General features: G+C 38.2%; 1 protein-coding gene across 14 annotated transcripts in view; it reads left to right on the forward strand.

Annotated features, from left to right (window-relative positions):
• The window catches only part of CCDC158 (coiled-coil domain containing 158), a 106,031-nt gene extending 83,548 nt beyond the window's left edge, over positions 1–22,483 (forward strand). For 12 of the 14 annotated variants that reach the window (XM_086704795.1, XM_086704802.1, XM_086704799.1 and 9 more), the window contains 7 exons: positions 8,806–8,966; positions 10,303–10,362; positions 11,257–11,316; positions 15,067–15,134; positions 18,020–18,178; positions 19,982–20,081; positions 22,274–22,483. In XM_086704795.1, coding sequence (XP_086560921.1) covers positions 8,806–8,966; positions 10,303–10,362; positions 11,257–11,316; positions 15,067–15,134; positions 18,020–18,178; positions 19,982–20,081; positions 22,274–22,394 — 729 coding nt within the window. In that variant the 3' untranslated portion in view covers positions 22,395–22,483. Of the gene's footprint in view, positions 1–8,805; positions 8,967–9,373; positions 9,715–10,302; positions 10,363–11,256; positions 11,317–15,066; positions 15,135–18,019; positions 18,179–19,973; positions 20,082–22,273 lie in introns of those variants that run through there. The other 2 variants (XM_086704800.1, XM_086704803.1) reach the window with 2 other exon arrangements.
• Positions 22,484–25,250: the final 2,767 nt, after the last annotated feature.

Below are 25,250 nucleotides of genomic sequence, written 5' to 3' on the forward strand. Positions count from 1 at the left end.
GCTAGAGAGAATATCTTTTTTCCATTGGATACTCTTTCCTACTTTGTTGAAGATTAGTGGGCCATACATTTGTGGGTCCATTTCTGGGTCTCTATTCTGTTCCATTGATCTATGCATCTATTTTTGTTGCCAGTACCATACTGTCTTGATGATTACAGCTTTGTAATACGGCTTTAAGTCCAGAATTGTGACGCCTCCAGCTTTGGTTTTCTTTTCCAACATTACTTTGGCTATTCAGGGTCTTTTCTGGTTCCATACAAATTTTAGAATTGTTTGTTCTAGCTCTGTGAAGAATACTGGTGTTATTTTGATATGGATTGAATTAAATGTGTAGATTGCTTTGGGTGGTGTTGACATTTTAACAATATTTGGTCTTCTAATCCATGAGCATGGAATGTTTTTCCATTTTTTGTGTCTTCTTCCATTTCTTTCATAAGCTTTCTATAGTTTTCAGTATACGTATCTTTTACCTGATTGGTTAGGTTTATTCCTAGGTATCTTATTGTTTTTGGTGCAGTTGTAAATGGGATTGATTCCGTGATTTCTCTCTGTGCTGCTTCATTATTGGTGTATAGAAATGCAACTGATTTCTATATGTTGGTTTTATATCCTGTGACTTTGCCGAATTAATGGATCAGTTCTAGCAGTTTTTTGGTGGAGTCTTTTGGGGCTTTATGCAGCGTATCATGTCATCTGCAAAGAGTAAAAGTTTGACTTCTTCCTTGCCAATTGTGTTGCCTTTTATTTCTTTTTGTCTGATTGCTGAGACTAGGACTTCCAGTGCCAAGTTGAACAACATGGTGAGAATGGACATCCCAGTCATGTTCCTGATCTTAAGGGGGAAAGCTCTCAGTTTTTACCCAATGAGGATGATATTAGCTGTGAGCCTTTCATATATGGCCTTTATGATGTTGAGGTATGTTCCAAACCCTTTGGGATGCAGCAAAGGCAGTCCTAAGAGGAAAGTACACTGCAATTCAGGCCTATCTCAAGAAGCAAGAAAAGTCCCAAATATACAAGCTAACCCTACACCTAAAGGAGCTAGAAAAAGTGCAGCAAATAAAGCCTAAAGCCAGCAGAAGAAGGGAAATAGTAAAGGTTAGAGTAGAAATAAATAGAAACAAACCAAAAACCCAGTAGAACAGATCAATGAAACTAAATCAATGAAACTACACTAAATCAATGAAATTAAATAAACTAAATTTATTTGAAAGAATAAAAAAAATTGATAAACCCCTAACCAGACTTACCAAAAAGAAAAGAGAGAGGACCCAAATAGACAAAATCACGAATGAAAGAGGAGAGACCACAAACAACACAAACAATACAATCGTAAGAGAAATACAAACAATCATAAGAGAATACTATGAAAAATTAAATGCCAACAAACTGGGCAATCTGGAAGAAATGGACAAATTCCTAGAAACATAGAAACTACCAAAACTGAAACAGGAAGAAATAGAAAATTTTCACAGACCCATAGCCAGTAAAGAAATGGAATCAGTTGTTCAAAATCTCCCAACAAACAAGAATCCTGGGCCAAATGGTTTCCCAGGGGAATTCTACCAAACATCTAAAGAAGATCAATACCTATTGTTCTCAAACTGATTCTATGAGGCCAGCATTACCTTTATTCCAAAACCAAAGACTCCACTAAAAAGGAGAATTATAGGCTAATATCCCTGATGAACCTGCATGCAAAAATTCTCAACAAGATACTAGCAAGTCAAATTCAACATAATATAAAAAGAATTATTCACCATGATCAAATGGGATTCATTCCTGGGCTGTAGGACTGGCTCAGTATCTGCAAATCAATCATGATACATCACATTAATAAAAGAAAGGATAAGAACCATATGATCCTCTCAATAGATGCAGAAAAGGCATTTGACAAAATACAGCATCCTTTCTTGTTAAGCCCTCAGAAAAGTAGAGATAGACGGATCATACCTCAACATCATAATGTCCCTGTTTTTAAATTGAGGAAGTGGGCACTCAGAGTGGTCAAGTTTCCTGAGGTCCCACAACTAGTACACGGAGGAGCCAGTATTAGCACTCAAGTCTGTTTGATTCTAATCTCATGCTCGTCATGCTGTTTAAGAATTCCCAGATAACTTATATGTTCTTTCTCTGTCCTCTTTTATGTTTGTGTTAAAGAAAAGTTTCGGTTCACACACTGAACTTGCACAGAATTGGTACATAGGAATGGCTTAGTCATAATCCTTGATCTATGACACACTGTCATTGTTGAACCCTATATAGCTTTATTTGGTTGTTTAAAATAATACTTAATACAACTGAACACATTGCCCAGCCCACAACTAGAGCTTTACCAGTAACTTACCTCTGTGGTCCTCCCTATTCCACCACCCCCCAAGAAGTAACCACTCTCCTATAATTTTGATACAGTAGTAATCTATAAACAAATCTTCAACAAAAAGTGAACTAATACACACACGATTTTAATAATACTATACATATACTATACAATACTATACAATACTATACATATTGGCTTGCAATTTGCTTTTTTTTACACTTAATATTTCTTGGAGGTTTTCTCCACAAGATTCCCTAATGAAACCAAATTCTCTAAAGTTTATGGATGCATGAGGACAGTGTCTATAGGTAAATTATATTGTCTGCTTTGGTTCCACAACCATTAGGGGACCTTTGCCACAGCCTTGAGATTCCTTGGTTTGAGCTAAATGTATGTGATATCTGGAGGTAGTTCCTATGCCTCAGCATGTAGCAAAATCTTTTACATATTGCAGGACATATGTGCACACACTGCCCCCCACCACACACACACACACACACACACACACACACACACACACACACCTCAACAAATAACACTTGTTAAATAGTTAACATTTGTTATAATTGTGTCAAGTTTACTTCTCCTTTAGTTAAAGAAAATAATGTTGTTTGCATAGAAAAGTAATTATACTTTTTAAAAAATAGACCCAATACTTTATTTGAACACATACTTATAACAAAGAAATACTGTTTTTAAGTGGTAGTTATAAAATTTACTGAGATATAACTTTCAGGCTGTGCACTTTTGCCCCTATTTATTGGCTGTTCATTGTATAAGTGTTTAATTTTCTGCTATTTAATTCAAGCCTCTAGAATCCCATTTTATCCCATTCCTAATATTTCCTTCCATGGCTCACTTATATTTTACTGGGAAGACTAAAGAGAGAAAGAATTATTTTCTTCCAGGTGTATAGGAGGTTCAATTCTAGAGCCACCATATTACCGTTTTGTGAATGTCAGCGTAGAGAGTATTGTGTAAAACCACAAAGGTAAATGCTTTCCTCCCTATGTGGGCTCCAGAAGAAAAGGTAAGCTATTGGGGCGCCTGGGTGGCTTGGTTGGTTAAGTGTCCGACTTCGGCTCAGGTCATGATCTCGCGGTCCGTGAGTTCGAGCCCCGCGTCGGGCTCTGTGCAGACAGCTCAGAGCCTGGAGCCTGTTTCAGATTCTGTGTCTCCCTCTCTCTCTGCCCCTCCCCTGTTCATGCTCTGTCTCTCTCTGTCTCAAAAATAAATAAACGTTAAAAAACAAAAAAGAGAGAAAAAAGAAAAGGTAAGCTATTGAACATGTTTCCCCCTTACAAGAAACTGTTTAAAAAACTACTTTGGGGGAACCTAGGTAGTTTAGTCAGTTGAGCAACCAACTCTTGATTTCAGCTCAGGTCATGATCCCAAGGTTGTGGGATCGAGCCCACATCAGGCTCCATGCTGAGCATGGAGCTTGCTTGAGATTCTCTCTCTTTCTCTCTCTCTCTCTCTCTCTCTCTCTCTCTCTCTCTCTCTCTCATCCACTGCCCCTTTCCCTCACTCATGCTCTCTCTCTCTCTAAAAAAAATTAAATTAAAAAATTAAATTAAAAATAATTTAATTAAGAAAATAATAAAACTATTTGAAAAGAAAGAGGAGATAAGTTTCTGACAGTAACCATGTTAACTTTTCCCCTGAAATTTGAAAGAAAAATAAAGGAAAAAGAGTGGTAGTATCTCTACTTCTGTCAAGGGGAGCATAGTAGCTGGAATGCACAACTAACTCTGATAACTTTTATTAGTGGCTGGTACTAACTATATGTTATAGTACCTTTCTGGTGATTCTAGATCAGTAATATGGAGCATAAAAAATATGTTTTCGTATTAAGGGGAGAGTGAGGTGGAAACCAGCCTTTCTTGGATACTTACCATGCACACATTAGTACTTCTCACTGCTTATGCCATCCTTGTAAAGTAACAGGCATTTTCCTCCTTTTTACAGGTGAGGAAATAGAGATGAGAAGAAGCATTCCACTAGTTAATGAAATTATCTGTTTATGCATTTGCCTCCCATATTAATCGGTACAGTCTCCACAGACAGAGGCCAGACACATTTGTCATTTTACTTTAGCTTTTTAATGGAGTGTCTGGCCCATAGTAGGTGTCCTGCGAATTTTCTTGAATGTAGAAGGTAACTTGCCCTAGATCACATACATAGTGGAAGAATGGTGGAGGCAAAAGCCTGTGCTCTTTTCCACTGTATCACACTGTCTATTCCCTGTCACCTCAAGAATGGGTTAGGAAATGGTACTGGCATTTGTGTTAATATCTCTTGAGTAGTTTTAAAGATTCCCAGGGTGCATTTAACTTATAAATCAATCTTTGTTTAATGCCTCTGAGTTTGGGGTAATTTCCCTCATGTGATTTGTGAACTACTTTCAGTAATAACCAGACTGTAATTATGTTGAGGCCAGCTGCTCAACTATGTTATTTACTCTGTGCCCATATTCTGTAATTTTGTGATCCTAAATTTGGATACCTCGTAGCATGCTGATCACATTTCCTAATGAATATACCCAGCGAGAACCAGGCAGTGTGCCACCGTGGAAAGACCATGGGCTTTGAAGTCAGACAGATGACAGTCTTCATTCCAGTTTTGCCATTTACCCCTCGTGTAATTTTGACCAAATTATTTAACCTCTCTGTGCCTGAGTTGTCTCATTTCTAAAAGGGAAGTGATTATTTATACCTTATTGGGTGGTTTGAAAATTGAAGTTCAAATGAGATAATATATAGAGTGCCTGGTGTCTGGCAAGCACTAGATAAATGGTGCTTCTACTTATTTATCTTGACAGTTTGGAATGATGATCTAAGTCTAGGAAGAGAAAGTTTCATTAGAATAAATGTCGTCTAGGGGTGCCTGGGTGGCTCAGTCATTTGGGGGTCTGAATTCAGCTCAGGTCATGATCTCGCAGTTCATGGGTTTGAGCCCCACATCGGGCTGTGTACTGACAGCTCAGAGCCTGGAGTCTGCTTGGAATTCTGTGTCTCCCTCTCTCTTTCTGCCCCTACCCCACTCGCACTCTGTCTCTCTCTGTCTCAAAAATAAACAAACATTAAAAAAAATTTTTTTAAAGAATAAATGTAGTCTAGAACTCGGTAAGAAATACACAGAAATGCAAAGTATAGGATATGGAAGATGGGGCTTATCAATAACATGTGGAAAAGACCTAGGGAACCTCCGTTGACTCTCTGCTCAGTCTGAGTCCACAGTATTACGTGGCAGTCAAACAAGGTTTTAATGATAGCATCCAGATCCCAGAGGGGGACAGCTCTTCTCCACACTGCTCTGGACTCTCCCTGAATTCTAGATTTCATTTTTTGGGCATGGTTGTTTAAGAGACTCACCGATCAAGCAGAGTCTGTCCAAAGAGATGGAACCAGAGTGGTGAGAAATTGTGAGCCCATGCCTTATGAAAAGAGTAGACGGCTTGAGGAGATTTAGCCTGCAGTGTGTGTTAGAAAGTGGAGGTAGGGGAGTGGAGGCTGGAGCGACAAAATAAGTGTCCATTTCTTGAGGGTTACGTTTGACTTGTTCTGTATGGCCTAAGGGGTAAAATGATGACCAGTATAGAAGTATGGAGGAGATTGAGTTTAATAAGCCTTTCTCTCAAAGGATTAAAGGTATATAAAAATTAAACTGCCTTCCCTGGTGTTTGGTGATCATGCAAAGGCCAGATAAGTGTACTGCTAGGGGAGATTGGACTGTACTGTTTGGAGATTGGACTAAGCCCAAATGATCTTTAAGACCCCTCCAACCTTGATAGTTTTGTGATTTCATACACAAGCCAAGTATAGCTTATTTGTAATGGAGTATATAAAGAGTGATGATCAAACCCAGTCCTTGCTTCTGTAAAGCAGCTTACATTTTAATTAGAGGAGCAACACACATTTCAAAAGCTCTTAAAAGTATTAGGATGAAGTCATAATAAGAAAATGTCATAGGACTGATTATGATCAATTGCTAAGTGAATGTTGGAATTGAATTTTTTTCAAACTTTTCTGTCTTATAAAGCACCAGTCACTCTCAAAGAAACAAGTGCCCTGATGTCAGGGTGAAAAAAAGCCATATTTATATGTTTGTAGGCTATTATACTATCACTTATAATAAATGTCAAGGCCTGAACATTTTTAATAATTACTAAACTTCTCTAATAAACTTCCTAATGGGCAGATGATATGAATGAAAGTCCAGGTGCTACACTGAGATTTTAAGGTAAGAACTAAGGTGACTGAAGATTGCAATAGGATAAGGTTTTCCTTATAAAGTTTTTGAAGTTTTATTCCATAACAGACATTATGTCCAACAGGGCTAGGACAAGACAAAGCCAGTATTTGGTAAAATTGGATCATCTGCTTAGAGACAAAAGTTTTTATTCATATTATGAGAAACCAGTTTAGCACCTATGTAATCAGGGATATATATGGGAAATCTCTGTACCTTTCACTCAATTTTTCTGTGAACCTAAAACTGCTCTAAAAATTAAGGCTATTAAAAATTGGTCCACATTTGTATATATTTTAAATTAATGGAGACAAATTTAATCATTAAATTGAGTCTGATTTATGAAACTCTGAACTCATGGTAATTTCCAGGTAAGGTCACCATCAATAAACTGAAAAGACCATACTTACCACCATTCAGTTAGTCATAACTCTTGACATCTTCAGCTAAATGTTATATGTGGTTTGTCAGCAGGGTTAGGACGGGGAGGGGATGGGAGTGTTATATCAGTAACATTAACACTCGTTTGGCGTGGACTCTAGACAAGCAAAGCTGGCGTTCATTCAGCACCCAATGTGTATGGCAGGTTTAACTCTACATTGAGATAGACACCTCCAGCTTTATAACTTGATGATGGGGGTGCTGGATGGCTCAGTCGGTTAAGCGTCCAACTCTTGGTTTCAGCTCAGGTCATGATCTCACGGTTCATGGGATCGAGCCCATGGGATCAAGCCCCACGGGGGGAGCTTGAGATTCTCTCTCTCCTCTCTCTCTCTGCCCCTCCCTAGCTTGTGTTGTGTCTGTCTCTCTCAAAATAAATAAATAAACTTAAAAAAATAGCTTGACAATTGATGATTTTCTAGCCATGAATGTCCTCCTACTAAGACCACCTGCTCACCAGTGCAACTTCTATCATTTGGTTTCCCCTTTTGAGGTGCCTTTTGGGAACATCTGTAAGTTTTATTGTAGTATAAATATTCATCAGCAAATACTTGTATATCTGAAAATCTTTTATTTAAAAAAAATTTTTTTAATGTTTATTTTTTTTTTCTAGATTTTTTTTTCAACGTTTTTTATTTATTTTGGGACAGAGAGAGACAGAGCATGAACGGGGGAGGGGCAGAGAGAGAGGGAGACACAGAATCGGAAACAGGCTCCAGGCTCCGAGCCATCAGCCCAGAGCCCGACGCGGGGCCCGAACTCACGGACCGCGAGATCGTGACCTGGCTGAAGTCGGACGCCTAACCGACTGCGCCACCCAGGCACCCCAATTAATGTTTATTTCTTTGAGAGAGAGAGAGAGAGAGAAAGAGGGCAGGGGAGGGAGACACAGAATCCAAAGCAGGCTCCAGGCTCTGAGCTGTCAGCACAGAGCTGGATGTGGGGCTCAAACTCAGAGACCAAGAGATCATGACCTGAGCCGAAGTCAGACGCTTAATGGACTGAGCCCCCCAGGCACCCAATCTGAAAATATTTTTAAAACTTATTCTCAAATAGTAACTAACACAGTTTGAAAATATTGAATGTCTCTTTCCTCATCAGTAAAATGGGGGAGTAAATTAATTCATCTCTAAAGAATTTCTTACTTTTTTTTTTTTTTTAACGTTTATTTACTTTTGAGAGGGAGAGAGGCAGAGTGTGAGCAGGGGAGGGACAGAGAGAAAGAGGGAGACACAGAATCTGAAGCAAGCTCCAGGCTCTGAGCTGTCAGCACAGAGCCCAAAGCAGGGCTCAAACTCAGGAACTGTGAGATCATGACCTGAGCTGAAATCTGACACTCAACTGACTGAGCCATCCAGGCACGCCTAGAATTCCTTACTTTTAAAATTCTGTAGTTTTATAAAATTAGTTCAACCGTAAACAAAGTATTGGAATTATTTTCCTGGATATAGTTGTAAATATTTAATGACTTCATACTACATTATTAAAATTGTTTAAAAATGATTTAAAGATAGATGTGTATAGTGTGATTCTATGTGTGTATATTTTAATTTAAATATATATATATAAATAAGTATATACACATTTATAAATTAGATATAGCACTGTGTTTATTATTGGTTGGTTAGTACTGATTATCCCTGAGTAGTAAGATTACAGATGATTCTTGTTTTTTCTTCTTTTCCTCCAAAATTTCTACTTACCAGCTGAATTAATTTTATAATAGGAAATAACATACAACTCTAAAAATAAAAACCAGGGTGTTCGTTTTGTAAATTGTGTTAATGCAGCACTCGTTGAAACCTAACACGTTGAAGGAAGATCCAACGAGGGACCTGAAACAGCTTCTCCAAGAGTTGAGAAGTGTGATCAACGAGGAGCCAGCTGTGCCTCTGGGCAAGCCCGAAGAAGAAGGGAGAACACCATCCCTGGGAGCGTCCTATGTGGCTGTGTAAGACTGGGTGTGCTGCAGAGTGGGCAAGCTGCTGTCACCAGCGGTTTGCCATTAGTTGTCTACATGATACTCTGTGGGAGGTTGATGTTTAAACAACTTTGAAGAATATCTGACGTTACCAGGGGAAACAGTATGAAAGTGGAGAAGCTAAGCAAAAGTAAAACAACTTGATATCAAGAGTAAATAATGCCGTTATTCTGCTCATAAGCTGTCAAAGCAAGGTGTTACCCAAAGTTACAGTCATATAATAATGTATAGTTCCCAACAGATTTCACATCTAAGATCGCTTTTTAAATCTTTCTTTAATTTTTATATTGAGGGAGAGAGAGCACGCATTTAAAAATACATGGAATCTGGAAATTGTTCTTTGTATAATTAACTGAGACTTATATTTATCTATACAGAGATGATAGAGTAAGAGATTGCATTACTGAATCTCTCTCACTCGAGAGAGAGTGGGGAAGGGGCAGAGAGAGGAGACAGAGAATCCCAAGCAGGCTCTACACTGTCCATACGGAGCCTGACGCAGGGCTCAAACCCATGAACCGAACCCACGAACCATGAGATCATGACCTGAGTCAAAATCAAGAGTCAGATGCTTAACCTACTGAGCCACCCAAGTACCCCTCACACCCATAATCTTATTTGATTATCACAACCGTTTGAGCTAAGACAGAGCAGGATTTATTTATCCCATTTTACAGATGAGATAAACATAAGTTTCAAAATTTTGACTTGCCTGCAGCCGCACAATTTCGATGGTGGAGCTAAACTAGAACCTTGAAAACTACATGACTCTCAAGGTATAATCTAATAGGAAAGTCCTTGGTTCTCATTTGACAGATGAGTAAATTTAGGCATAGACTGAGTTGCCTTCTCCTATAAAGCAAAGAAGCAAAGCCAAAAGTGAAAGTTAGACCCCCTGGCTCCCCACACCAATCAGTCCACAAAGATTACCATGATCTCCCTGATGAGATGATTTCATCACTTTAGCCATTAATTATGGGCTTGAACTATTTTGGACTATATTGAACATGAATATATTTGGTACCTGCCTTTAAAGAATGTATGTTAATTTGCTATAATCTTACAAATAACCTTGTCACCAAAGCCTAAACTCAGCCGAAAGCTTTTGGGAGTCCATGGAACAGAAAATATTTCTGAGTTGAACTCCAGGGACAGCCTTCTGCAAAATTTGCTTGGAGGCCTAAGATCTACTTTTACACTTTAAAGAAGAGTTAAATACATAGGAGCAGTTGATTATTCTAAAAATAGATGGAATCAGGAAATTATTCTTTGTATAATTCACTGAAAGTTATATTTATCTGTACAGAGATGATAGAGTAAGAGATTGCATTACTGAATCAAGCCTGAGATCAGAGATATGCCAGAGGTAAGAAGAATCTGAGATTCTGAATCTAATTAATTGTCTAAGAATTTTTTATGTTTCCAGGTAATTTGGGAAGTCTGGACAGTTTACATGGGAATTTAGGGGCATTTGGGGTTCACTGAAGGAAAGCTGTTTACATTGTTTAACTGAAACTAAAGTGGATTTCAGTGCAATGTACTTTCTCAAAATCAATACGATTTTTTTTTTGCTTATTTTAAATTTTGCTACTGTTTACCCATATTAAGATATTTATAGGTATGCCATACCAAAAATGGAAGATTTTTCTACATTTACACTCATTTACAATGGCTTACATAACTTTTGAGAGGAAGGTAGTCCAGAAGGAGATGCTAACAATCTCAGTACAGGATTCTAAGAACCTCACGGAAAACAATCCTATTTTCCTCAGTAATTGAATAGCTGAATTTTTAAATGAAATCCTAAAAAGAGCGTAAAGAAATTAAATCCATAACCCCTTAACAGAGACAACTTCTGAGAACTGACTTTAACCAAAAAGGAAAAAAGGCTAATGTTAATTTGTTAATTCAGGTAAAACACAGAGGCCATTGCCCGCAGGTTTTCATGAGCTCCTCACTGCCTGCTGATTAGGTACCTGGTTCCTTAGTCTGAGGTTGAAGGAGGTCCCTAACTTGTCACCAGCCCGGTTACTCCCGTAGTGTGCTCTAACCGAAACAGACTACTGGGTCCAAGAGGAGTTCACTCCTTTTCATCTCCACACTTTTCTTCACACTGTTTCTCCACCTGGAAGAGCCATTAGCCCTAGTCTCACCTTTGAATCAGCGTTGGTGTAAAAGCAATGTTCAAACAGTGTTGTTTTATCAGTAAGTAAAAATAACACCGTGTAGTCTTTCATTTCTCCCCTCCTTCTGCCAACAGAAGCAACAACTCATTAAGGGACTCCACCGAAGGTAGCAAATCCAGTGAAACTCTTAGCAGGTAAGAAATGATCTTAGCAATGCCTGAATGTCCTAATGTCCTCATTACTACTGTTTATTCATTAATTCAGCAGATTGTTAACTGTCCGTGAAGTGTCATACTCCACACTGGGTCCTTAAAATGTAACAGTGGGCAAGACAGACAAACGTGGGCTTACAATGATAAGATCTGTTTATTGACTGACTGCATGGAAAAAAAAAAAAACTTACTTTTATCTTTTCTATTTTCACCACCTAAAAAAAAAAAAATAAGAGGAATCAGAGCCTTTTTTATATCCTCAGAATAAGAAAAAGAATTCTGTTCAAATTCAGTTAGGCAGAGGCTTATTCATTGCTGTATCTTCAGCGTCAGCCATATTGCCTGACACACAGTAGCCTTTCAGTAAAGTTTTGTGTAATGAGTGAATTAAGGCAGTATTAAAAATATTTTCTTACTGTCCCTACTGCTTGATCAACAATGAACTTTTTAAGTATATCTTTATCAAAACAAATTTTGATTTTCTTCTCACCTATGTATGTGACACTACGTAACACCTATTAACAATATTTTTATTTTTACATTTTTTATTTTACATATTTTTATTTTTACATTTTCTGGATGCCATAGATATTTCATTTAGTCTGTATAGCCTAATTTTTTTTAATGTTTATTTATTTTTGAGAGAGAGCATGAGCAGGGGAGGAGCAGAGAGAGAGGAAGACACAGAATCCGAAGCACAGTCTATCTAACCTGATCTTATATCCATATGTGGGTTAGAAATGAAGACTCACATTGTTTAAGCAGCTTGCCAGGGTCATACAGCTTGTAAACAGTGGAGCCAGATTTGAACTCAGGTCTAGCTGGCTCCTGAGCTCAGGTGTGTGACCACCTCCGTGTTCGGCCTCTGTGTACCTGCACTGAGCTCCTGGGAAAGGGCCCTGTGCTAGGCACAGGGCACAGAAGGGCTGCTCCCCTGAGATGCGTCAAGCTCTGCTATAGTTTTTCCATGACCAGAAAAGTCTATTTCCTTCAGCAATGATGTGTTCGTGAAGAGACAGATTGGAGAGGAAAAGATGGGACCTAGCCCCTACCTGTGTTTGAATATTTAATAGAAGAAGAAAAGGTTTTCAGATATTTAATAGAAGTTCTGAAAAGCATGAAACATACTAGAAAATTAAAAATGCATTTGAATGCTCTATACTGTACTTCAGCACACTGGCCATTTTGGAAACTCACAAACAAAGAATACCACAGTTGCTGTTTTACTACAACGTTTCACTGTAACTGCAGCACCTTTGCTTGACTCGGCATCTTACAGCAATGTTTCTTCATTTAGAAACTTCTGCAGCCTTTTAAGCTAAATCAATATGGTCCATATACCCAAAACAGAATAAAAAAATTAAAGAAACGAACAACTCTGGTGTGTGGATTTGTGCTCGAATTATTCTGAGAGCCACATTTCTCAGAAGTTTGTGGACAATTGACTTTTCTTATTTTGTTATATTATTATAACTTAATGAGCAACATTATGCCCTAAGGAGGGTTCCCAATAGAGGCTTCAAAACATCCAGCTCCTTTTTACACATCTCCGTGTGGATGTTTCAGGAGATGAAACATAATGACCTGAAGATCACAGTGACCAAAATAAAACAAAGGCGGTCATTCCACAAAACCATTCCCCTCCAGCTCATCTTGTTTCTGTAAATGGCCCCCTGCTTTCCAGGGCACCTCTGCTTAACCCTAACGTTCTCTTTGATTCTTCTTTCTTCTTTGTCGTGTTTCTCTAGTCACCAAATCTTATTCATTTTGCCTCTAAAACAGTTCTCAAATCCATTTTCTTCTTTGTACATCCTCTGGAACGGCCTGTGTTAATCTCCTATGTCTGCTGTAACAAAATTAGTTGCTTAAAATGACACAAATTGATCTCTCTTACATTTCCAAGGAGGCCCGAAGTCCCAAATCAGTTCCACCAGGTGGAGTCAGGATGTTGGCAGGTCCACACTCCCTCCAGAAGCCCTTGGGGTTAATCCATTTCCTTACTTTTTTCCAGCTTCTAGAGCTTTGTTCCTTGCACTCTGGCTTGTGGCTTCTCCCTTTATCTTCAGATAGCAGCAGAGCATAGCATCTTCAAACCTCTCTGCTGAGATTGCCACAATCGTCTTCTCTCTCACATGAAATCCCCCCTGCCTCCTTTTTACAGACCTTTGGGATGGCAGTTAGCCCCCCTCCTAAGAAACCCAGAATAATCTCTCCATCTCAGGATCTTTGATTTCATCACATCACATCACATAAGGCAACACTCATAGCACATATTTTTGGCAGCCATTATACAGCCTGCCACACTGCTCTAGGCCTTCTTACCTTTCTTATAGACTATTGCAGTGGTCTTGACAGCATTGAGTGTGGGTATTTTTAAACTCCAGTCTCATAAACATTCCAGTCACTTCTATATATTAATTTCAAATTGATCTGCCTGAAGCACACCTCAGAGTATGACCTTCCCCAAGCCCCAGAACCTTCAAAGGCTCCCCCACTGCCTCCTGCAGCAAAAACACTCTTTGCCCTGATAATTAAGACTATCCATGGCTTCCCTTTCTAGGGCTTTTCTCCTAATAGAGCTATCCTCAAACTTTTTGGTCTCAGGACCCCTTTTAGTCACAAATATTGACGATTCCTGAGAACTTTTGTTTATTGCTATTCTAAGTATTGGAAAATAAGTTTTCATATTAGCATTTTAAAAATAGAAAACATTTTGATATACCTTTAGAAACAACAGTGTGTATCACATGTTCACCTAATAGCATTTTATTATGAAAAATAACTTTTTCAAACAAATGGTTGAGAAGGCATTCTTTTACAATTTAACATGTGACTTCACAGAAGATAGCCGATTCTCATATCTGCAGTGGCATTTAATCTGTTGTGGTATCAGATCTTGTGGATCCTCTGGGAGACTCCACTGCTCATTTGCAAGAGACTGAGAGTTCAAAGCAGATGCTGATGTTAGTGTCATAATTAAGACAGTGTGGGCATCACACACCCCCTGCAAGGGAACCGCTGCCATAGTATCCTCGTGCCGTCACCCAAACCACAGAGAACAGTGTGGTTTATTTCAACCTGTTGATTTAAGTAAGTCTAATAGTTTTGTAAAGTGATACGACTATTGCTAAGAGAGGTTCCCTTTTTTTTGTCTTTTTTTTTTTTTCATTTTAAAATAAGTTATAAAGATTGTGCCTCTTAGAATCTATGAGAGAAATACTTCGGGTTTATAGCTATTATAAAAATGAATTTCCTGGGGCGCCTGGGTGGCGCAGTCGGTTAAGCGTCCGACTTCAGCCAGGTCACGATCTCGCGGTCCGGGAGTTCGAGCCCCGCGTCAGGCTCTGGGCTGATGGCTCGGAGCCTGGAGCCTGTTTCCGATTCTGTGTCTCCCTCTCTCTCTGCCCCTCCCCCGTTCATGCTCTGTCTCTCTCTGTCGCAAAAATAAATGTTGAAAAAAAAAATTTTTTAAATAAAAAAAAAAAAGAATTTTCTAACCAATATCATTATATTTTCATTCTGCAAAATGTTCATGGGCCCTGAACGATTAACAATAATGCAACTTGGGATCTCCCTGATATTTTTTGATTTCTGCGATTTAGGGTCATAACTGCCATCCTTAGCTTGTATTTTAGTCTGTCACTTTTGTGTGCATTAGCTTGCTTCTGTCCATAAATCTTAGTACTGTATTTGTGAATTGGAATGTCTGCATGACCATTCTTATGCTTCCAGAGAGCCGGTCACATTACAGACAGGAGACCTAGAAGATCCATCTAGTTGTTTTACATTCCCATCTACAGGTGAGTGAAAAGTACACAAGACAGGCCTGCTTCAGACTCTGCAGTGGCTTCTCATTTCCATGTGAGTGGAAGCCAGGTATGACAGCAGCCTGTAAGTCCGCATTAACTCTCTAGGCTTATTTCCTCCTACTCCCCCCCCCCCCCCCCCATTCACTCTGTGTCATCTACCCTTGAATTGCTCCTTGAACATCCCAGGCAGCTTCTGTACTAAGGCCTTTACACCACTGTTCCTTACACATTGCTAACCCTTCACCTCCTTTAAAGGCTCTGCTCAGATGTCACTTACCCAGTGAAACTACTCTCATGACCTTCCGCCAGAATTGTAACTCTCCCATGCTCCCAATCACCCTTTTTTGTTTTTTTTTAATTACACTTAGTATCTTTTAATATGTAACTTACTAATTTACGTTGTTCATAAAGGTGACTCTGTCGCCTCCTGTTAGACAAAAGCCGCACAAGGGCAAGTATCATTTGGTTTCCTGATATATCCCAGGCACATAGCAGGTGCTCAATAAATACTTATTGAACGGATGAAAAGAAAAAGAGAAGAATTGAGACAGATGGTTCTTTTTATAATTTCCAAAGACATAATGCTATCTGTTAAACAAGGGAGTCAAGGAAGAGATTGAAAGATAACAGAATCTGTTGAAAAGCAAAATGGCATAACAGACTAGAAATGGAAGAGAAAATAAAAACATTACAGGGGGAAGAAAACCTTAGGAAAAAACATAAATGGGATAGGCATGACTGAAATCACAGGGACTTGATAGACCTTCTGTGGGGAAATTACACAAAAAGAGTTTTTAAAACTAAGACAAAAATAATTACAGAGAATATGTTATGGGGAGCCTGGGTGGCTCGTTGGTTGAGCATCCAACTTTGGCTCAGGTCATGATCTCAGAGCTCATGGGTTCAAGCCCCACATTGGGCTCTGTGCTGACAGCTCAGAGCCTGGGGCCTGCTTCAGATTCTGTCTTCGTCTGTCTCAGCCCCTCCCCTGCTTGCACACTGTCTCTCTCTCTTTCTTTCTCTCTCTCTCTCAAACATAAATAAACATTTAGAAAAATTTTTAAAAAGATTTGGAAGGTGTAATTGGCCTTCCTATAGAAGAGACTAAAATGAATAGAAAAGAATGAAGCTGTGAAAATGATGGTTATTCAACAAAGGCTTAGCTGTAAATCTGGACAGTAATATAATACAGAAATAATGTAAATAAGGAAAGTTGAGGTATGAGGTGAAAGAGATAGGAGAAAGATAAATCTCCATATTTTCTTGTTTTTTATGGAAGATTGTCAGTATATATCTAAAAAAACAAAACAGTTTTAATAAAATAAATGCAAATTCTTAATTTTTGAATAATCTTTAACTTGTGAGAAATCTTTTAAGAACTATATTTTGAAGAAAAGGACCATTTATTTGAAGTTAATGCTTTGAGGTTTACTTCACTTACATGTTTTACTGTTGTTTTAATAATTACCCAAGAGGGGCGCCTGGGTGGCGCAGTCGGTTAAGCGTCCGACTTCAGCCAGGTCACGATCTCGCGGTCCGTGAGTTCGAGCCCCACGTCAGGCTCTGGGCTGATGGCTCAGAGCCTGGAGCCTGTTTCCGATTCTGTGTCTCCCTCTCTCTCTGCCCCTCCCCCGTTCATGCTCTGTCTCTCTGTCCCAAAAATAAATAAACGTTGAAAAAAAAATTAAAAAAAAAAAAATAATAATTACCCAAGAGAATACAACATGTATTCTTGCCTTGTTAGATTAATATAAATGAGAGCTTTACTTTTTTCTTGCATTGTGAGTACTTTAGAACATGTTAATTCCACTCACTATTCTTTCACATTATATAACACTTGTTGTCACATGTATATTTTAATTATAAAGGTAAACATCACAATGGATAATTTGCATTGTTTTATACAGTTAATATCCATTTAGATATACCCATGTGTTTATACTTTACTTTCTCTCTGGTGTCATTTTACCCTCAATGCCTTTAATTTTTCCTTTAAGGTAAGTCTGCTGGTGATATATTCTCTCAGTTTCTGTTTTTCTGCAGTTGTCTTTATTTCGTCATCATTTTTGAAGAATATTTTTGTTGAGTTTAGAATTTTAGGACATTTTTCTTTCACTTTGAAAATATTCCATGGTTTTCTGGTTTCCACTGTTTCTATGAGAAGTCAGCTCTGAATTTAATTGTTGCTCATTTAAATGTAATCTTTTTTGCCCTTTTGGCAACTTTAGGATTGTTTTTGTCTTTGATTTGTTTTTTGAGGTTTTTGGGGTGTTTTTCTTTTTCTTTTTTAGCAGTTGTTATTGATATGTTCAGGTATGGTTTTCTTTATGTAAGAAGTACCTGTTTAGGGTTTGGAATAATGCTGCTTAAATCTGTGGTTGTCTGTGCCTCCACTATCCAGATCTTGTGGGTCTATACCTATTACTTGTATATATGATTTTTTTCTCTTGGTTTTCTGCCATATCGTTTTGTCTCCTTCTATGCCTGTTTGTTTTTATTCTATGAAAGACATCTGTGAAAAATTGTTCAAATGGTTGGAGGCAAAGAATGAGGTTACCTTCCTCCAGATAGCATTCATGCTTGCTTCTGGTAGACAACTAAGAACACCACAATCCCAGATCAATTTAATCCAATCGGGAATTAAGATAATTTGAAGCTAGATCTCAAGATCCCCAAAGGCAGGTCTTGTTCCTGTTCATCCTTATTTCTAAGACAGCCCTTTGCAGTTCTAACCCAAAGCCTTGGGTATTTATCGGAACATCCCCTTACCCCCATCATTGGGAATATTTTCTCATGAAAGTTTGACTTTTTGAGAAGTGCAGTATACTATTTTTAACTATTTCTGTCCTTTTGCTTCTGTTCTTGCAAAATTTTAGCAAGTCCATCTGTGAAAAATTCAGCTTCTCGTTCATTCCATTCTTCTCCTAAGAAGTCTCCAGTTCACTCACTCCTAACTAGTTCGGTTGAAGATTCAGTAGGTTCCACATCACCATATAGATCCACGAAACCCGTTCTTTCACCTGATTCTGTTAAAGGTAAGAATGATCTGATGTCATTGATGAGCTTAATTGGTTTCCTCCTCTGGTGAATTGAAAGTTCTTTTCCATAATCAGAATTAATAAGATCTTATATGGTGTTCTTATATGCAAACTCTAACTGATGCTGTGTAATTTAAGTGAGTCTTAATAAATAAGCTTAAATAAAACAGCTATTGCATGCATGCACACACTCTCTTCTTAATAAATATGCATAGATATTGTATGTGAATATTTTCTCTATTACTCTGACATGAATAATGAACTCCCCCCCCCCTGCATTTTATTATAAGATTTTGGTCTTTTTTTTTTTTTTTAATGTTGTGACTTTTCTTTCTTATTTACATTCTCTCAAATCATGACTCTCTTCAGTCTCTGCCTTTGTAAGTGCAAGTATTTATCATACAAATTTGTCAGATGTCCTCATTTCTTAAATGTTAAGTTCATTTGTTATTTGCTAAAACAGATAAGGAAAATGGTTTTATTTAGATTAAGCGCATGATAAATAAGTGGACATTGTGTGTGTGTGTGTGTGTGTGTGTGTGTGTATACTGACTTGAACTTGAAATGTTTTTACCATATATTGACAGCAATGCAAACAACCCCGTGCTCTCTGGCATCAGTCCCTTTGATAAGGGATAAACTAGGCAAATTGTTGCATCACTGTTAAGTCAGCTCTCAGCCTTTAGAAATTCTATGCCTCATACATTTCTACATCTCCCCAAAATCTGCAAACCACAACATAATCACAGATTTTAGTACATTTTACCATCTTTTTTCTGTATTTTGTCCTCCATCCTCTCTTACATTTCTGAGTTATTCCTTGGTGTCTTTAAAAATACTAAATACTAAATAAAAATACTTTTTAAAAAGGGCAAATTCTTGAGCTCTAATAAGAGCTGTGACTACTCTAGAAGTAGAACAGTACTTCTGGTCACCTCATTATTAATTTGTGATTACATAATAGCATGGAATTTCCTTTTTTTTTCTATTGTCAGGTCCTAATCAAACATCATGTATTTTATATTATCCATGTGAAAAATATCTCTCTGAGGAAGTGGTTTTCATCCTCTTGAACTAAAGTAATTCTTAGATGATTGCCTCTAATACTAATGTCTGTTACTGAAAAGAGTGGTTTTTTTTTTGATAGGAAAATGAGCCACCAAAAAATATTTCCAAGATTATACAGCAAGTCAGGGACTAAGATCAAAGTTAGGATTTCAGGGTTGCCAATCAACTATCTTTTAGAGATCAGCAAAACGTAGCATACTTAGTAGAGGTTAGCTTACCGGCTTCCAACCCCTCTTCACTTGCTCCTCCCACATGTATTCCAGGCTCACTGTGGCCATGTCAGGATCCAGACTCCCTCTCCCACCATGTAAAACTGTCCTCATTCAGGTGACAGCCACTAAAATGGGCACTTGGTCTCACACACATTCAAAACTATTGCCAGTGTCGGTATTAAGTCTTGCTCTTCCAAATCCTAAATTAACATATCTACACAGGTTTGGTATGAAAAGCTGTCATTTAGAATGAATGTATCATTAAATTTAAAGTATTCCTCTCGCTCATCCCATTTAATGCTATGTAGTTAAATAATAAAAAGCCAGATTGTTTTGAAACAAATTCAAATAAGCTAGTGTTGGAATATTTAGATAAAACACTTTTTAATTTGTATAGTGTTTTAAAGTTTCCATTATTTTAAAAGAAAGGTTGTTTAACTTGTAATTGGAAGATTTCTAAAAAGAAATACTGAATAGACTTTTAATATCACATCTAAGCAATTTTCTAATAGCTTCACAGTCTCAGCCAATAGAAACAACAGGAAAAACATGTCGGAAGCTTCAGAACAGACTGGAAAGCTTGCAAACTCTGGTAGAAGATTTACAGATGAAGAACCAAGGTACAGTGTACATTTCGGAGAGATCTCCCTTGCTCAAAAGAGTACTCACCTTCCCTTCAGGTTAAGCCTGTTGTCTATAGACCCGCAGAAGAGGATATTGAATAAGCAATTCAGAAACATCAAGTCAAAACATGAAGGTCTTAACCATGACTAACCCCCAGATTAATTGTGTGACCTCGGGCATGTCACTTTAGCCCTGCTCTACTCCGTCATCTAACAGGGATGGTAATACTGCTGACCAACCCTCCGTAGGACACGTTTTGAGCAGTTTTTCACACGACACTTTCCCACCCATTATCTTTCTTATCCCTGTTAGGTCTGCACATAAGCATTTGTATGACGGTAGCCAGGATAAGCTTGTAGTTGATAGCTGGAAGACAAAATAACCATATTTCACCTTACACGGAATTTAAATTAGCATAGGCTAGAAGAGACTATGCCACCCAGTGAATCACTAACTAAAAAGATAAACTACTTTCAAATGCACTAAAGCTGTTTGAATGAGAAACTGTCATACTCTGCAGATGGTAGGTAAATTTGGGGGCATAAGTTCTAAGTGGTTGTTCCTGTGGATGTGGGAAGCCCATCATGTTTTATGCTTTTCTGGTATAAATTCACGAATCCAGGAGTCTGTCAGAGAGAAATGATTTTGGAGTATACTTGTTAATTCTTAGCCCATCTTTCTATCTCTAGAGAATATAAGCTGCTAGATGAAGGATAGTAAATATTTTTCTAAGAACAATTCCTTATAAAGAAAATTTAACCTTATCAATAATAATAGTTGCTATTAATATTTCTTGAACACTTACCAGCTGTGTGGCAGGCCCCGTATTCAGTGTTTGATTATTTATGTTTTCTTCATGTGAGCCTCACAATACTGGGAGGTGGGTACTGATATCAGGTCATTTGAAAATGAGGAAACTGATGATCAGATTACAATCAGTAAATCGTTAAGTCACACAACGAGTAGTATATCTGAGACTTGATCTCTGCAATTGCTGCTTCCAAAGTCCACGTTTTTCAACATGCTGTGGCTATGCCAAATTGTTATTAAGGCAAGTTCCAGATCCTTTCTGTTAATCCCAGATCCTTGTGTATACAAACATTAAGAAAACATTTGATTTTAAGTTTGTTGTGATATTTTTAAAGGATGCGTTATCTTATTGGCCCCATTTTTATTCACACTTTGACTTATATTTCTGAATATATATCTGAGTAATGCTGCCATATAATAATCCAAATGGGAGACATGTTATATTTGTTTAAAAAATAAAAAGACCTTTTTATTTGATGAATTGCCTGGATGGAGTGTCTCTTGGAAGTTATGAAACAAATATTTTGGGAGCATTTATCAAAACTTAAAGTGTATATATGCTTTGACCCAGAAATTCTACCTCTAGCAATTTATTCAAGAAAAAATTGTACAAGCACACAAAAGTCTGTTTATAAAAGTATAGGAAATAAAAGTATAGGAAAAGTATAGGAAATACTTTTATAAACAGACTTTTGTGTGCCACCAATGCCACCATAAATCGCTATTACAATACCACTGACTATATTTCCTGTGCTGTACCTTTCATCCCCATGACTCATTCATTCCATAATTGAAAACCTGAGAAATCAACTTGTAAGAATTTTATTTACTAACATGTTGGTACATCCATATAATGGAATACTGTACAGTCATAACAAAACATGAGCTGAACTGGAAAAATGTTGACATTTTTTAAGTGAATAAAGCAAGCTACAGAACAATCTATACTACATATTTCCACTTGTGCAAAGAAGGAAAGTGTGTGCACGTGCGTGCATGTACACGAAGATATTTACCAAACTGCTTTCGGTGACGACTTCTGAGGGGAGTTCAGCAGGTTGAGGGAGCAGAGACGAATACCTTCACCTTCATCTCTCTTTGCACCCTTCTGAGGTGTTCAAATTATTTACAATTAGTATGTATTATTTCTATAATGAGTATGCTCACTTAAAACAACTGAAAGAGTAAAGATTTACCCTTAGCTCTGTCCATAACATCAGTCTTTTCAAAAATATGCTGCTTTGCAATTTTTAAGAACTTCCCGATCTCAGAATGTGTCTCTTCTATAGTAGCAAGCTGACCTTTTAAGAAGCACATTATAAAATTCAAAGGCAGAGTAGATGTTGCTAATCTAATTTTGTTTTATCATCACTTTCAGCAATGTCTTCAATGATCAGAAATCAAGAAAAGAGGATACAGAAAGTGAAAGACCAGGAAAAAATGTTACTAAAATGATACATTGCTTGCCTGTTCTTTACAGAGGGATGATGCCCAAATAATTGTGGTGTTGCTTATAATTAGTGCCCTGTGTAGTTTTTTTCTTTTTATGTGAAAATTTAATAAAAGATACCTTCCCCTGTAAACTCTATTTTGAAATAAACTATTCTTCAATGCTCTCACAGTAAAACTTCAAACAGTTCTAACTAGATGTGAAAGTCTGCATCCCTTAAAAGGTATTAATTTGTGCTAAGACCCATGTGCTGGAACAATTGTGTGGTTTTTATTATCTTTACTGGTGCTGAAGCAATAGTTATTCTTTCCAGCTTCAAAAAAACTTGACACACAAGTAAAATATGTGGTATAATGCCCAGAAGGACAAACTCCAAGGTACTGACAGGGATCCTTTTGTGACCCTGAACTCACTGTTCCATCAGTATCAATGAATGTCATCAGATAACACAACATCGGGGCCCCTAATCAAAACTTTTAGAAAAGTTTTTTTCTAAAAAAACGTTTACATATTAATAACTGTAAAGAAAGAAACAAGAATGTGTTCTTCAGCCGGTGGGTAACTTCTAGATTGAATGGATTCAGCCTGTTTACTTACATTTTATTAGATTAGGAGGGTTTTGCATGTGGATTGTTTTCTAGCACCAATAACCAGCTAGGTGTCCTAGGAGTCCATTCAACTCTAACACTAACTACCTGGAGTTAGTATCAGATTCTCCAGGTCTAAGGGTTCAGTCCCACAAGACCTCCCCCCACTTCAGATGCAGTTGCAAGTTCTGGGCTACCTGTACTCTGGCTATAAATTGGAGTTTCCCACACCCCCCTCCCCAGTTTCACTAACTTGCTAGAACAGATCACAACTCAGAAAAGCACTTTACTTACTATTACCAGTTTATTTTAAAGAACACAACTCAGGAACAGCCAAATGTAAGAGAGGCACAGGGCAAAGTATAGTGTTTGGTACACGAGGCTTTCATGCACTCTCAAGGCATGTCACCCTCCCAGGACCTAGACGTGTTTACCAACCTGGAAGCTTCTGAAATCTTATTCAAGAGTTTTTATAGAGCTTAATCCGCAGTCCCCTTCTCCTCTTTGGAGATCAGGGAAGCGGGCTGGAAGTTCCAATCCTCTAATCACTGGTCTTCCTGCCAGAGACGACAGGGACAGCAGAAGGGTAGCTGTCTAAAAGATGTCACCAAGAAATGACTGCCCTGCTAGAGACTATTCCCCAGCCCCAGCACCACCACATCTACTGACCAGGCCTCACTAAAGGCTTGTGGACAAAGCAATATGCAGCACTTTCTGGCCAAAAAGTTTAGTAAGCATTTGTGTTTTTCCTCACTTTATTTCCCCTTCCATGAGCTGGACACAGTGGACAGCAGGGTCCTAGGGGATGGCAGAGCCGCAGGACAGAAGCAGCTTGGGCAACAATCTGCAGGGAGAGCTGCCCTCCTGCCAGAAATACCCACTGCTGATTATTTAGTGAGCAAGAAACAGGCTTCCGGTGCAGCCTTCTTAACATGCATGGTGTCTGTCTGTGACAGCAGCGGTATTAGTCCCAACTGGTGCAGATAATAGTGACTAAATCCTCCTGTTTCTCCTCTAAATGACAGTGTTAACATGCTAAGCATGTCCAATTTTACAGTATTTTTTTAAAATATGAACTTTAAGGGGCACCTAGGTGGCTAAGTCGGTTAAGTGTCCGATTTCGGCTCAGGTCATGATCTCACGGCTCATGGGTTGGAGCCCAGCTCAGAGCCTGGAACCTGCTTCGGATTCTGTCTCCCTCTCTCTCTGCCCCTCCCCCACCTGCGCTCTTCCTCTCGAAAATAAACATTAAAAAAAATTTTTAGTATGAATTTTAATATATGTATCTCTTACCTCAATTGGTTTTACCAAAAGATTTTTATTTCATCAGGTAATGATAAAATTGCTAGTGAAAGAACTCTAAAGAAATTTTTATTGCAAACTGTTTTACTTTAAATTTTACCTAATAGAAATGCTTGGGCATTTTGTGCAGTAATAGTAAATGCCCTCTGAAGACCTTAGTGGTAGAGTGTGAAATTCATTATAAAGTATATGAAAAGTATATGTGGATTTTACATATACATGCTAGGAGCCAAAAACTATCATAGTTCTTATAAGCACTTTCTATTTTCTTTTGGGTTTATGCTCTTTTCAGCAAACACCACCTGTAACCAGGATTAAACACTGTTTTGCCAAACGATGTTATACTTACTACAAGTTGTTTTAACATATAAGAGCTCATTTTCGAGTACAAGCATGCATAATATCCCTCCAAATAATGGTGAAGTTTTTAAAAAGTTCTAAAATGTTTTCCCCAAAGAGAGGAGAAAACGGACCTCTCTTGCGTCTTGATTTTTTCTATGCATCTGTTACTAGTGGAGGAAAATATTGGCATTTTATATCTAGGCTATTATGGTACTAAGATTTGGACAAATAATTCAGACATTTAATGAAGGTATTAAAACTCAGGTTTTATTTCTTCAGTATAATAAAGTTTAAATGTCTTACTTCTTCTCAGAACAAGGATGTACCTGTGTGTCACTGTCCTATTACAGTTTTGTCACCCAGGATAGCTATCGGTATGAAAGGGAAGGGCAGGGGAAATGATTGCTATGGGACAGTCCTGTCAGTCCAGACCCCCTGTGAGACAGGAGGGGTGGGGGTGGGGCAGTCCTGCAAAGGCCCTGGAGGTAAATGATGGCTGAGTCTGTCTTCTCTGCGGTCAGGCTATACCTGGACCTCCCAGCCCTCTAAGAGGCGTCACTCAGGCCACCTAGCTCAGCCTAGCTCACCTTCATCCAGTTCACACTTCCTCTCTTCGTGGTCTCCTCCCAATGACAGACCCGGACTAGGCTCCTTGTTTCTACACCGGTCTGCAA

Source organism: Puma concolor, chromosome B1, assembly GCF_028749965.1.
Source record: "Puma concolor isolate L17-30 chromosome B1, mPumCon1.1.hap2, whole genome shotgun sequence".
Lineage (NCBI taxonomy): Eukaryota > Metazoa > Chordata > Mammalia > Carnivora > Felidae > Puma > Puma concolor.